Source organism: Garra rufa, chromosome 19 (genome assembly GCF_049309525.1).
Source record: "Garra rufa chromosome 19, GarRuf1.0, whole genome shotgun sequence".
In the NCBI taxonomy this organism is placed as follows: domain Eukaryota; kingdom Metazoa; phylum Chordata; class Actinopteri; order Cypriniformes; family Cyprinidae; genus Garra; species Garra rufa.
In genome coordinates, this window is record NC_133379.1 from 16,995,917 (window position 1) to 17,011,112 (window position 15,196).

The window sequence follows — 15,196 nt, forward strand, 5'->3', positions numbered from 1 at the left end:
TGATTATTCGCTTTTCATCTGTATTTATCTATAGAAAAGATTCAGAACTGAAAATGATTTACTTCAAGTATTTACTGTAAGTTCCAATGCATTTTTCGACACCAATTTAAATCTGGAATCTGCTGAAACAGGTAAACTCTGCTTGTTACTACACTACAGTACCACAAACATTCATACGTGAAGTAGGGATGGTTGTTTTTTTAATTTTTTTTTAATTTATTTATTTTAGGTTGTAAACATTCAAATGTAAGGTTTTGAAATGATTACATTAATCAATCATTTTATTAATACATTTTGAAATATTTCATTATTACATAACATTACAACATAATGGGTTTCAGACACATTGACAATATGCTAGCAATAATATGAAAGAAAAAATGATCTAACCGCATGATGAGTAAATATCATGAACAACGTGTGAAATAAAGAGTGTTTTTTAAAACATGAATAATGCTGTAGTTACATTTTTAAAGTTCAAATGCTCTCTCTCTCTCTCTCTCTCTCTCTCTCTCTCTCTCACCTTTTCTGTAGAAATCCCAAAAACTGCAGGAAGTTCTGAGGAGCCTTAACAAAAGCATTAACCGAGAACTGGTCAGAAATTATGTGAATGAAGCAAAAGGAGTTCTGTCTCTGATCCAAAGTGTCCAGCTGGATACAGACAAGAAAGCAGTATGCATCAAAATTACACATATTTCACATGCAGATGTTTTTAGAATGTTGCCAATATATTGTTGTGTAATTCACTGCTGTCGTATGGATGTGTTTTAGGCTGAAACGAAAGTCGCCATCCGCAAGGATCTTGAAAATAATCTAAAGAAGGCACTTAAATGAACTGGACACTTATTTTGACAGAATTCATAATGACCTGGATCAGAGTCTCTCAAAGGGAGTAGAAGAATCAGTGCAATCATGTGTTGCTTCCACAGTGAAACTAATATCACCAGCAACTGTGAGTGTGATTCAAATATAAAGAAATTATCACCATTTTTATGCCTTCTAACAATATTTAAATTTTTACATCAGAAAAAAAAATGGGAGCGGATTCCATAAAACTCTTCAAGCTTTGTGCAAGAATTATGGATATTATTTGCCAAAAAACAGGGACGAAGTCATAGATTTGAACAAGAAATTGGTAGAACCCCTGCATAAAAATATTGCTGAAATTTTCAACCAGATGTTCCCGTAAGTTTTTTTTTTAAATCATTCTATCTTCAGTCTTTCTTTGTTTAGTTCAGAATAATAAAAAAAAACAATCAAAACAATATAATGGTTGGTTAATGATTTAAGACATGTTAAGGGAACCAATGTGTATACAACAGTTAATCCTAATCTGACTGGGCAGGTGTTCTGATGTAAGCAAAGGCAATTTACACTTTTTCATCACTTCACTTTACTCTGCTGCACATCTGATTGCAAAACTGTCAGTCTGTGTATTAGTGGTGGGTATTTGCCAGTGAATTCAGTGTAGGTACAGGCAAGTAACTGTCTGTACAACAGTGAATAAACCAGTCAGTCATTCAACCAAAAACGCTAATTCGTTCAGGAAAAAATAAAGTTGTGGGTGTTTGAGTGCAGATGATGAGTTTGTGGCATGTGATAAATCTGAAACGCACAACTGAGTCACAGTGTGTCTCATCCATTTGCGTATAATTTCAAGAAAACAGCAAAAAACTTTTGGCACTTTATTTTAAGGTCCAATTCTTGTTATTAACAAACCATTAACTATTATTTTGGACTTAATAAACTCCTTATTTGCTGTGCATTAATAGCTAGCAAGTTAGTTGTTAAGTTTAGATATTAGGTAGGATTAGGGATGTAGAATATGGTCATGCTAAATATGTGCTTTATAACTGATAAACAGCCAATATGTTAATAATAGGCACAGTAATAAGAAACTAGTTAACAGTATGAATTGGTTATTATGCGACAGTGTTATCCTAAAGTGTTACTGAACCTTAAACATAATTTTGTTCAGGCCAAAGAAAGTGTTATTGTTATTGTTTGTTTGATACTACAATAATACATTTTGTCCTGTAAAATGATAAAAAAAAGCCGCATTTAATAATCACGATAACAATAATATAATATATTATAATAAAAGACTATAATAAAATAAAGTATATAGAATTGTTATTTTATTATACCTGCCAAAAGTTTGAAAACTTTACAATTATCATTTTTTTTTACATAAATATCTTATGTTCATCAAGGCTAAATTTATTTGATCAAAATTACTGAAAGTAAAACTAAAAAGCAATAAAGAAAATAAATATATTTGATAAATATAAAGTTTAATTAACAGAATTTATTTTCATTTATCAAAAATATGAATTACATTTGTTAATGATTTTATTAAATAGAATTTTGTTTTACTTTTTATCACTTGCATGATGAATACAATAATAATTTATCTCTCTTTTATCAATCTTATACAAATGTACAAAATCATTTTCCACTAAATATTTCGCAACAAAACTGTTTTTAACAGTGATAATAATGAGAAATGTTTCAGCACTGATTCCACTCGCATGTGGCACTCTGAATAATTTTAACGCTTTTAACTGCCCTGCAGATGACGCAGATGATGTCTTAGAAAACAATCTTTTTGCAGTTTATTTATTTGCACAATTTCATTCATCATGCACCAGTTAACAACATCCAGTAACCAACCCCTCCTCACCCAATTAAAAGAAATTTCAAAACAACGCAAATCACATAGGTTGTCTCTTAGAGGTCGGAAAATTACATCCCCGTTAACAGCTTGCATTGATGTATATTGTATAATAGTTTCACAAAAAAAAAAAAAAAAAAAAAAACAGTAAAAACAATGCAATTCTTAAAATATTAGTTAAGGAGTATAAAATTACTTTTAAAAAAAGTTTACAAAACAAACTAATTCGTTTTGGATCTTTTGGCTTCAGTGTGAGTGGACAAACAGGAATGTCAGTGCAAGAACAAATCGATAAATTCACTATCATCCAGAGTCAGCCTGCTTACCTCAGATCTTCTGTGGTACGTCACATTCAGACCTTCATCAGACTAGAGGTGAGTTCAGCAAATTGTTCTTTCATGGGCACTGGACATACAGTAATCTGGTCCTGGTCCTCTGTGTGTTTTTATTTGCAATAGAGTCATTGTATATTAGAATTAATTAGAATAAATTAGTTTTTTAGAACCGAAAATTCTGTCACCATTTACTTTTTCCAAACCTGTATGATTTACTTGCTTCAGTAGAACATAAAAAATGTTTCAGTGCTTTTTGTCGATAAAATAAAGTGTTCAACCAAGATTATTTAATATATCTTGTGTTCCACAGAAGAAACTAAGTCATACAGGTTTGGAACAACATGAGGGTGAGCAAATTATGACAGAATTTAAATTTCTGGGTTGACTATGCCCTTAAGACTGACAATGTAAATAATACATTTTACACTTGCTGATTAATAAACCAGAGAGTGATGAAAAGTACTGAACATACTGTTAATATATTAATATAGGGACTGATATAAACAGGTGCCTTGATTTAAATTGTTTCTTTTTTTTTGCTCCCTTTCTTCTAAAAGGAAGCCAAACTGAAGGCATCACTTATCAGAGAAACTGTTGAATTAAAGAAAGACATCTACTTATCAATTATAAAAACCATTCAGAATGAAATGGCTCCCTGTTATGAAGGTAAGCAGGCATTAACATTTATTTGGTAACACTTTACAATAAGGTTCATTAGTTAAACATTAGTTAATGTATTAACTAACATGAACTAACCATGAGCAATACATTAGTTACTGTATTTACTAATCTTTCACAAACTATTTATTTTAATTACTGCAAACAATATGAGTGTATCTCCATGCAAAAGAAAATGAATATTGAATGTTTCTTATTTTAGAAGCTGCAGCTCTGACAGGAATAGGATCCATGAAGGAAAGGCAAAATATGCTAAAAGACACAGTTGAGAAAAAACAAGACATGTTCGCCAAAGCAAAAAAGGAAGTGCTTCAAAAGTTAGATGACTTAAAGGTATTGATCTCACACCTTTATTAAGACAAACACGTATTAAAACAAGCATGTATAAAATGATCAAACTGAATCTTTTGTTTCTTTGTGCAGCTGAACATAAAAAAAGTTCTTGAACCAGGACTAAAGAAAGCAATGGATCTCTCACTGTCACAAGGAAGCAATGTTAAAATGATGGGTAAGAGAAAATGTAATCACGTTAAAATAAACTACATACTTTACATATTGGCTGTTTATTCTTAATCACTACGCGTTAGTGATGCGCGGGTCGTCTCATAACCCGCGGGCCCCGCGGGTAAGCCGCGGGTCGGGTTGGGGCGGGTAAAGAAACTGTCACTTTATTTGCGGGGCGGGTTGGGGCGGGTCATTAAAAACAAAATAAAATTTAAAAAAATCAATGTATGTTGCGTGCATTACATATTTGGGAATATCTATTTTCATATTTTATTAAGTTCTTTAATAAGGTTATCAACACGTCACGTCACGAAAGCGCCAAGCAGCTCCCGCTGCCAGCCACAAGCGCATCAAGCGAACTCACATTCAGCTCTGCTGGCCTGGTGCTATGCGTATTTAAATCTCCTCTGATGCGCATTATCCTGCATTAGCCAAAATCATGACAGTCAACCACATCCAGTCATATGTGAATGAATGTAAATATTCGCTAAAAACACACAATAAAGACAGCAATGATGTAGTCAGGACTGTGGCGCCGGCTTGCTTTGAAATGTATTGCGCCCGCTGCGTCCTGCACCCTAGTCATTTTAAACAGTAGATAATAACGAACACAATATCTTACAAATAAAAAGAAGCAGATTTTCATGATCAGAACTTCCTTAAACCAGTGAACCTTTAAACCTTTCAGTCCAAGGATCCAGTAAACGAATGCGTTCAAATAGAAAGTTCAAACCGATATTCATAAATGAAGCATATATACCCACATTTCTTCCGGCACCACTAACGTTACACCACTGATTATCTTGTTATTAATATGATTTGATTTATGGTTCATATTCATAATCGTACAGTATTGTTGCCAGTTTAAAGGGCGAAAAGCACTTTCGGTTTTCATTTGCATTACAATGCATAGTATGTCTATTTAATTGTCGCGGGTGCGGGGCGGGGCGGGTTGTAAAAATAGACACAGTACTGCGGGGCGGGCTGGGGCGGGCCAAATAATTTCATAATTGCGGGACCCGCGGGTTGAAAAAAACCCCGACCCGCGCATCACTACTACGCGTTTATGTAAATTGTGCAACACTTTGTAACATATTCATTTTGTAATACATATATTTCTAGATGTCTCCAGAGAGATTGATCAGATGGAGGCACTTCTAAAGCAACTTTCTGACTGATGCTCATCAAACAATAAGCAGCCCAAGAGAAACAGCGCAATTCACAGTAGTGAAGACACATACAATTTTATTGTTTTACAACAAAGATTTCTTTACTCATATATATTCTTCTGTTTTGTTATACTTTCTGCATACATTTGTCTGATAGTAGGTGTGCTATCTCACATTTAAGTTAACTTTGATGTCACCATGTTTTTTTGCATTTGTTAGTTTAAATTTTAAAAATGCTTCTATAAAAAAAGTGAAAGCCAGAAATGGCCTTGTTTAGGGATCTGTGTCTTTTGCATATGGACATCTAACTGCTAAGTAGGGATTGTGTTTTTCAGCAACAGTGTGCACCCTACATACATCTCCATACAAGTTCTTTGTGCAAGAGGTTGTTGTCATGACAGGCCTAATTCATTCCATGCAAAATGACATCTCCACCGGATGCCTGCGATCAGTGAGTTAGCAGCACCTTGTGGTACCATCACAGAAAGGCACCATCACTGCTCTTCACAAACCTACTTGCAGATTTCTTTACAATCTTCAAGAAATGGCTAAAAAACATTTTTTTTTTTTCTGTAAGCACTTAAAGAAATAATTCACCACTGAAAAGGCTGGGTTTCAATAAAATTTAGCTGTCTATGCAGCAAAGGCCAAATTTGTTATGACTTTTTGCCAGAAATGTTAACAAATACAAATAAAATAAATAAATAAATGAACATTTTTGATTTTGGAGCCACCTGTCTGCAATCCAGTTTTGACTAACTGACTTATTTTACAGATATTTATGTTTAACTTTGTTTTACTAGCACATCTCATGCCTCCTCAGATGGTCCGTGTACTTTTTCGTTCATTCATTATTCTATTTTGGAATGAAAGATGAAATTTAAAAAAGGGTGCAGCTTGGTTTTTTGTTTAATAGAAAAAAAGCAGAAATGGCTGTATTTTGTTTTCCAAATGTATTGTTGTCATCAAATAATAGTATTAGAATATTGGACGCATTTCCGATCGTTTTTTAATTTGTAAAATTAATTTGTACATTTATTGTATTTCATTTGACTGATCATCTTTACCCGGAAGTAAATTACACCGTCGTGCGGGTATCAATTATTATTGTCTAGTATCACTAAAAATACTACTAAGATCCATATTACTATCACACGAGCCAATGGCAATTAAATGCACGGATACATAGTCAGATAATGAATGAAATACAACTGTTACGCAATGACAATTATGCCTTCTGTAAATATAGATTTACAACTAATGCACGTGAACATTCACACGTTTGCCTAGCTGTGATTTAAATTTGTTTTAAATGTGATTTAAACAATTTATCTCCATTAATACTATTTTCTCAATTCTGCGCATATATTTTCACTTACCTTACATCAATTGCTCGATCAATATTACCATCACATATTTTACATTTGTAACTGTATACCACAAACAATTTAATATAGCTAAGTTTGTGTATTTTTACAGGTAGTAAAATACTGTGTGTGCTGCTTATAAACACCAAAGAGATAAAGATTCACGAAAAAGATGGTCTTTACTCATCTCACTTGCACAAAATAAATGCAGTAATAGAAAGTACAGAAATGCACAAAATACACTGAAATACACTGAGAATTATATGCATTTAAAAATTTTGTTGAAGTCATCCCCCCGGATCTTCTGCATCCACTCAGCCCGTACGCAACGTCAACGGGGAATGCGACGAAATGCACACAACGATGAAGTGCTGAGTCTCCTCTCTTGAATCCTAAAAACACTCAATGTGAAAAAATATCTCTGTGGTAATGGAACTCGGTCGCTGTTGTCTCTCGCTCTCGCTGTCAGATCACCGGAAGTTTTCACCTGAAGTACTGGCCCATAGTGATGCGCGGGTTGGGGTTTTTTTTCAACCCGCGGGTCCCGCAATTATGAAATTATTTGGCCCGAGCCAGCCCGCCCCGCACCACTGTGTCTATTTTTACAACCCGCCCCGCACCCGCGACCATTAAATAAACATACTATGCACTGTAATGCAAATGAAACCAGATTTTTTTTAGCCCGAAAGTGCTTGGAAACATCGCCCTTTATACTGGCAACATACTGTACGTTTATGAATATGAACCATAAATCAAATCATATTAATAACAAGATAATCAGTGGTGTAACGTTAGTGGTGCCAGAAGAAAAGTGGGTATATGCTTCATTTATGAATATCGTTTTAAACTTTCTATTTGAACGCATTCGTTTACTTGGACTGAAAGGTTTACAGGTTCACTGGTTTAAGGAAGTTCTGATCATAAAAATCGGCTCCTTTTTATTTGTAAGGTATTGTTTTCGTTATTATGTACTGTTTAAAATGACTTCGGTGCGGGAGACGCAGCGGGCGCACACGCATCAGGCGCAATAACCAAATACATTTCAAAGCAAGCCGGTGCCACAGTCCTGACTGCATCATTGCTGTCTTTATTGTGTGTTTTTAGCGAATATTTACATTAATTCACATATGACTGGATGTGGTTGACTGTCATGATTTTGGCTAATGCAGGAAAATGCGCATCAGAGGAGATTTAAATACGCATAGCACCAGGCCTGCAGAGCTGAATGTGCGCTCGCGCAACACAGTCTCACTCCCAAGTCGTCACATATTGATGTTTGGCCAGGACCCTTTGGCGTCGCATTTTGACGCATAGGGTACCCCTTCAGCGTCATTTTTGGACGTGCAGGGTCCTCCACTACTTTAAATAAGAAACCCTTGGCGTCAATAAGCTGACGCGAAAGGCACTGTGAATTTTATCGTCATGATTAAATGATATATTGGGTAATAATTTTGCCATTATTGCATATGTATTGGGGTGTGATTTTTCAATGCAAACAGTCACAACAGACACATTTACGAGCACGTAACCCAACCCCTGCCCCTAAACCTAACCACTTGTCAATAAAACACAGTTTCATGGAGGTCATGTCCTCTTCTCGGAGGCTGACCCGTTTTGGCCCTTTAAACAAAATGTAATGAATCTGATCCATGATTTTGTCGTCACAGAGATATTTTTTCACATTGAGTGTTTTTAGGATTCAAGAGAGGAGACTCAGCACTTCATCGTTGTGTGCATTTCGTCGCATTCCCCGTTGATGCTGCGTACAGTCTTGGATGCAGAAGATCCGGGGGGGATGACTTTAACAAAAATTTTAAATGCATATAATTCTCAGTGTATTTCAGTGTATTTTGTGCGTTTCTGTACTTTCTATTACTGCATTTATTTTGTGCAAGTGAGATGAGTAAAGACCATCTTTTTTCATGAATCATTATCTCTCTGGTGTTTATAAGCAGCACACACAGCATTACCTGTAAAAATACACAAACTTAGCTATATTAAATAGTTTGTGGTACCTACAGTTACAAATGTAAAATATGTGATGATAATATTGTTCAAGCAATTGATAAGGTAAGTGAAAATATATGCGCAGAATTGAGAAAATAGTATTAATGGAGATAAATTGCAGCCTATCACAGCTTGGCAAACGTGTGAATGTTCACGGTGCATTTTATGCAAACAACTCTAATCGTAGTTGTAAATCTATATTTACAGTATCCATAATTGTCATTGCGTATGCAGCATGAGTCAAATACAATCTTCTGTTGGTGAACAGTTGTATTTCATTCATTATCTGACTATGCATCCGTGCATTGAATTGCGTGTGATAGTAATATGGAGCTTAGAAGAATTTTTAGTGATACTACACAATAATAATTGATACCCGCACGACGGTGTAATTTACTTCCGGGTAAAAATAGGATCAGTCAAATGAAATACAATAAATGTACAAATAAATATTACAAATAAAAAAACGATCGGAAATGCGCCAATTTTCTAATACTATTATATGATGACAACAATACATTTGGAAAACAAAATACAGCCATTTCTGCTTTTTTTCTTTTAAACAAAAAACCAAGCTGCACCCTTTTTTAAATTTCATCTTTCATTCCAAAATAGAATAATGAATGAACGAAAAAGTACACGGACCTCAGATGAACTGCTTTAAACTTTAAATACAAAATCCAACATTTGTAACTTTTTAAAAATCAAATTCAGCCTTTTTTTAAAAAATGCGTTAATGAATAAAGTCCAAAGTGAGCGACCATGAAAATCTTTATTTCATCTTTCTTATTAAAAAATAGGCTGCATTAAAGATAGGCTGCATGTTTCAAATACACATCATATACAAATAAAACAAATAGTGCTTTAATTTCCAGGTACAGTAGGTGTATTTATCCGCAGCATTCAAGAAATTTAATTAACAAATATAAAAATAAAACACTATTTACATAAATTATACATTGATTCTTATTAAAGCAACTGTATTAAAAGTTTTTCAGTCAAGAGCAGTGAGTGATTTTGCTTTGTGTTTTGTTTTACTAGCCTACCATCACTCAAAAATTAAATCATCAATTATGTCATCATTTACTCACTTAAGGCTTTTTGATTTTAAGCATAACACGTTGAACATGAAACTTATTTTATCAAATATCAAAGTGCTACTGTTATCGGCATTCTTCAAAATATCTATTTTGTGTTCAGCAGAAGAAAACAATTAAAGGGGTCTTAATATGCTTTTTCACTTTTTGAATTTTAGCCAGTGTGTGGTGTGTATAGTTGGGCATAAAAAAACATCTACAGAGTTACAAATCTCAAAGTCCACTCCAAAGGAAGATATTTAGGAAAAAAAAAAAAAAAAACTTTTCAAGAACTACAACGAACAGCTCCTTTGGACTACAGCGTTGGTTTTCTGCATGCTATGAGGTCACAACTTAAATCCCGCCTACGGAAATTCAAATCGTTGACGGGTTGGGAGGGACGAGGTGGGGATGTCAAATGCGTATAAATGCAAGCATTGACTAAAGTGTCCGTGAACTGCTCCGGTAGCCATGCTGGGGCCGTGCAGTTGACGTGTGCGGTATAGAAGTTCGAAACCCATACAAACCGCAGCTGAAGTAAACACAAGCCTTGACTAGAGTGACGATCATTGATTGTCAGAGCCAAGCTGTTGATGTTTGCAGTTAGTGGTATGAGATTTATTCATCATACAGTGTAGATAGCTTCACTAGCCTTATGCTGGAGCTAGTTTCGGGCCTGTAAATAAATAAATTAAATTAATTTCCGCAATAATGATAATATCATGTATCGCAATCTCGCAGGGTGGTGATAGGACCAACACTACTGTAGCGTATTATTACCTCACCCTCCATGCATCCTAGGTGTATTTGACTTCCTTCTTTCAGAAGAATGCATTCAGAGTTATATTAAAAATGATCCTGGCACTCCCAATCGTTGAACGGCATAGACTAAATGGCATAGACAAGTGTTTCTCTCCATCAGTCCAAAACAAATCGAACCATAATAAAAAGTGCCTCACATGGCACGTCAGGAACCAGGAAGCTATAAAGCACATGCGGTGAATGCAGCCGGCAGCTTCTGCCACCAGGAGCGCTGCAGGGATGTCAGAATTGTGGTAGGCGACGCAGCGTCTCGTTCCCTAGAGGAACTAGGGTTTCATACGAAACCCGAGGCGTTCCCCTTCGGGAACGTCGAGCTGCGTCACTACGCTTTGGGAACGATATACCCACGCCGCCAGAATTCCAAGCCCTGCTCTGTGTGTGGAGCAGGTGGAGAGAGAAAGGGCGAAATTAGCCCTGAGTAAAGTGCGGCCTTAGCCGTCTTAGGAGTAGGGCGAAAGTAGCCCGAGTGGTACGAGGGCCTCAGCCTCTCTCGTAAAAGGGCGAAAGTAGCCCAGAGTATTGCTGCTATCAAGCATGAAAAAGCGGCCTTAGCCGACATAGAAGTGGGGCGAAAGTAGCCCAAGTAAAACAAGGGCCTCGGCCTCACTCGTAAAAGGGTGAAAGTAGCCCTGCGTAAAAGTGCGGCCTCAGCCGTCTTAGGAGTAGGGCAAAAGTAGCCCGTGGTAAAGGGCGAAAGTAGCCCGTGGTAAAAAGGGGCGAAAGTAGCCTGTGGTAAAAAGGCGAAAGTAGCCCATGGTAAAAGAGGGGGCCTCAGCCCACCTGGGTATAAAGGCGGAAGTAGCCCAGAGTAGATAGTGCCACGCAGGCAGGGTGAGCGGCTTCAGCCAGCTTTTGTAAAGGGCTTAAGTAGCCCGAGTGAAACGAGGGCCTCAGCCTCACTCGCAAAAGGGCGAAAGTAGCCCGTGATAGAAGGGCGAAAGTAGCCCGTGTTAAAGGGCGAAAGTAGCTCGCGTTAGAAGAGGGGGCCTCAGCCCACCAGGGTAAAAAGGGCGAAAGTAGCCCAGAGTATTGTTGCTCTCAAGCTTGAAAAATGCGGCCTCAGCCGTCTTAGGAGTAGGGCGAAAGTAGCCCGTGGTAAAGGGCGAAAGTAGCCCGTGGTTAAAAGGGGCGAAAGTAGCCCGTGGTAAAAGAGGGGGCCTCAGCCCACCTGGGTATAAGGGCGGAAGTAGCCCAGAGTAGATTGTGCCACACAGGCAGGATGAGCGGCCTCAGCCAGCTTGTGTAAAGGGCGAAAGTAGCCCGAGTGAAATGAGGGCCTCAGCCTCACTCGCAAAAAGGGCGAAAGTAGCCCGCGATAAAAGGGCGAAAGTAGCCCGAGGTAAAGGGCGAAAGTAGCCCAAGATAGAAGAGGGGGCCTCAGCCCACCAGGGTAAAAGGGCGAAAGTAGCCCGTGGTAAAGGAGGGGGCCTCGGCCCACCAGGGTAAAAGGGCGAAAGTAGCCCGTGGTAAGAGAAAGGGCCTCAGGCCAGCAGGGTAAAAGGGCGAAAGTAGCCCATGGTAAAAAGGGCGAAAGTAGAACGGGTATGAAAGGGCGAAAGTAGCCCGCTTATAGAAAGGCGAAAGTAGCCTACAGTGATTGTTCCAGCGACCTCAGGAGAAGGGCGGAAGTAGCCCAGCGTAGTTGTTGCTATTAAGCATGAGAGTGCGGTCTCAACCGTCTTAGCATTGGGGCGAAAGTAGCCCGAGTGAAACGAGGGCCTCAGCCTCACTCGTAAACGGGCGAAAGTAGCCCGGGCTTATAGCTGCTATTAGAGCAGGGAAATACGGCCTCAGCCGTTGCAGAGAGGGCGAAAGTAGCCTGAATCAGTTGTAAGGAGTCTGCTGGAGCAACACAAGATTAAACAGCTCTACTAGCTGGTAGGAGCGTCAGAGAAAAGGGCAACAGAGCCCGGAGTATTGGGGAGATCCAATTCGTAGAATCTGACAAATGTGAGCGGCGTGGACCATCCCGCAGCGTTACATATATCTTGCAGGGAAACCCCTGACATGAAAGCTTTAGACGCCGCAACTTTGCGGGTCGAGTGCGCCTTGGTTTCCATCGGAGAGGGAAGACCAGAGGACTTATAGGAGATAGAAATGGCATCCGTGATCCACCGACTTAGAGTCAGCTTAGAAGCTGGAAGACCTTTGTTGCGAGGACCGAAACACACAAACAATTGGTCCGTCTTCCTCCACAGGGCAGCTCTGTGGACGTATGTGTCCAGTGCTCGCACTGGACGCATACAGTTAAGCTTCTGCTGTTCTGGTCCCGAAAATGGGGGAGGACTGAAGGCCTGGAGCACTACAGGCCGTGGCACTGTTGACGGCACCTTGGGTACGTAACCCGGCTTAGGGTGCAGAAACGCTTTGACCATTCCAGGGGCAAAGTCGAGTAATGAGGGGGCCACTGAGGCTGCAAAGAGCCTCTAGTACCACGGCCAGATCCCACGTAGGGACGCGTGAGCGCACCGGGGGCCTCAGCCTCAGTACACTGCGGAGAAATCGTGACACTAGGGGAAGTCTTCCTAGGGAGGTAGTACCCAAGGGAGCATGGAAAGCATCTATGGCCGCCACGTAGCCCTTCAATGTAGAATATGCATTACCGGCCGTAAGGCGGGCTTGCAAGAAGTCCAGCACTGAACCTAACGGGCAGTGAACTGGTTCAATTTGGCGCTGCTTGCACCATGAGACAAACATATTCCACTTCCTGGTGTACGTTTTTCTCGTGGAGGGAGCTCTGAATTGGAGAATGGTCTCAACAACCTCGGTTGAGAGACCGGAAGCTAGGAGCTGTGTCCCCTCAGGGGCCACGCCCACAACTTCCACAACTCCGGGCGGGGGTGCAGGATCGCACCTCCTGCCTGTGAGAGGAGATCTCTCCTGATCGGAATTTCCCATGGCGGGCCGTCTAGGAGAGAAGTCAGGTCTGAGAACCATACTCGACCTGGCCAGAACGGGGCCACCAACAGGAGGCGAATCCCTTCCTGGCACACTCTTTCCAGAACTCCAGGGAGCAGAGCGATCGGGGGGAAGGCGTACAGGCGAAGCCTCTGCCACGCCTGTACCATAGCGTCCAGTCTCAGGGGAGCTGGATGACGCAGAGAGGACCAAAGGGGACAAAGTGTTGTCTCCTGGCTCACAAAAAGACCCACTTGGGCTTTCCCAAACTTCTTCCATAAGACTTCCACCACATCTGGGTGGAGTCTCCATTCCCCGGGCCTCAGCCCCTGTCTCGACAGGACGTCTGCTCCCACATTGAGATGTCCAGGGATGTAAACTACTGAGTGAGAGGAGTTTCCCTTGGGACCACAGGAGGATCTGGCGTGCCAGCTTGTTCAAGGGGCGCGAACGCAGAGCTCCCTGATGGTTGATGTAAGCGACCACTGATGTGTTGTAGGTGCGAACTAACACGCGGTGACCTCTGAGGTCTGGTAGGAAGTGTTTTAGAGCTAAAAACACAGCACGCATTTCCAGGCAATTGATGTGTCAATTGAGATGGTGCTCGCTCCACAGACCTTGGGCTGAGCGGCCACTCATGACCGCTCCCCACCCGGTGAGGGAAGCATCTGTCGTTAGTGTTACACGATGACAGCGAGCTCCCAATACCGGGCCTTGGGACAGAAACCATGATTTCTTTCAAATGTTCAGGGCACGAAGGCAGCGCCGCGTGACCCTGATCAAGCGGAATGGGTTGCCCCTCGGGGAAAACCCTTTGGTTCTGAGCCACCACTGTAAAGGTCTCATATGCAGCCGGCCAAAGAGGATCACGTTGGACGTGGCTGCCATGAAACCCAGCAGCACTTAAAACTGCTTTACAGTGAGTGATTGGCCGCCTTTGACTCTCTCGACTGTGTGAACGATCGATTCTATTCGAGCGGGAGACATTTGTGCCCGCATCGTGATCGAATCCCAAACAACTCCAAGATAAGTGGTTCTCTGAACTGGAGAAAGAACACTTTTCTTGGCGTTCAGTCTTAACCCCAGAGACTTCATATGGGCGAGAACGACATCTCTATGTCGAACCGCCATCTCTTTTAACTGCGCTAGTATGAGCCAGTCGTCTATATAGTTTAGTATGCGGATGCCCTGGAGTCGCAGAGGAGCCAGCGCAGCATCTACACACTTAGTGAAAGTCCGGGGTGAGAGTGCTAGACCGAAAGGAAGAACTCTGTACTGGTAAGCTTTGCCCCCAAAAGCGAACCTGAGAAACTTCCTGTGTTGTGGAAGGATGGAGATATGGAAATAAGCGTCCTTGAAATCTATCGTGACAAACCAGTCCTCGGACCTGATTTGAGACACGACCTGCTTTATAGTAAGCATATTGAATTTGAGTTTCAGCACTGCGCGATTGAGCAGTCTGAGGTCTAGAATAGGACGTAAATCTCCATCCTTCTTTGGAGTCGTCGCGATATGAGGAGCGGGCACTCGGGCGGGGCTGCTCCCGTCCAGCAGCCCCAGAGCTCGAGCGGCGAGGAAGAAACCTCTGGAATGCCGCCGTTGCTGACGTGCCTGCTGCAACCTGTCGACGACGAAGGGGACCGCGTCGCCGAACAGGCCAGACGGC

General features: G+C 40.5%; 1 protein-coding gene across 2 annotated transcripts; it reads left to right on the forward strand.

The window, feature by feature from the left end:
- Positions 1-38: 38 nt before the first annotated feature.
- Positions 39-6,073, forward strand: LOC141292744 (nuclear GTPase SLIP-GC-like). Of its 2 annotated transcripts, XM_073824787.1 has the most exons (8): positions 39-672; positions 772-952; positions 1,027-1,185; positions 2,925-3,048; positions 3,567-3,675; positions 3,890-4,020; positions 4,111-4,195; positions 5,314-6,073. In XM_073824787.1, the coding sequence occupies exons 3-8, from the start codon at positions 1,178-1,180 to the stop codon at positions 5,367-5,369; spliced, it is 513 nt and encodes a 170-aa protein (XP_073680888.1). In that variant the 5' UTR covers positions 39-672; positions 772-952; positions 1,027-1,177; the 3' UTR covers positions 5,370-6,073. The 2 variants fall into 2 exon arrangements, with proteins under 2 accessions (XP_073680888.1, XP_073680889.1); XM_073824788.1 differs by lacking the exon at positions 39-672 and having other exon boundaries at positions 820-952; positions 1,028-1,185.
- Positions 6,074-15,196: the final 9,123 nt, after the last annotated feature.

Excerpts from the sequence above, each read along its gene's own strand:
- LOC141292744 (XM_073824787.1), top strand. Across the intron at positions 3,676-3,889 it reads AATGGCTCCCTGTTATGAAG|AAGCTGCAGCTCTGACAGGA; the intron begins GTAAGCAGGCAT and ends TTCTTATTTTAG. Across the intron at positions 4,021-4,110 it reads AAAAGTTAGATGACTTAAAG|CTGAACATAAAAAAAGTTCT; the intron begins GTATTGATCTCA and ends TTCTTTGTGCAG.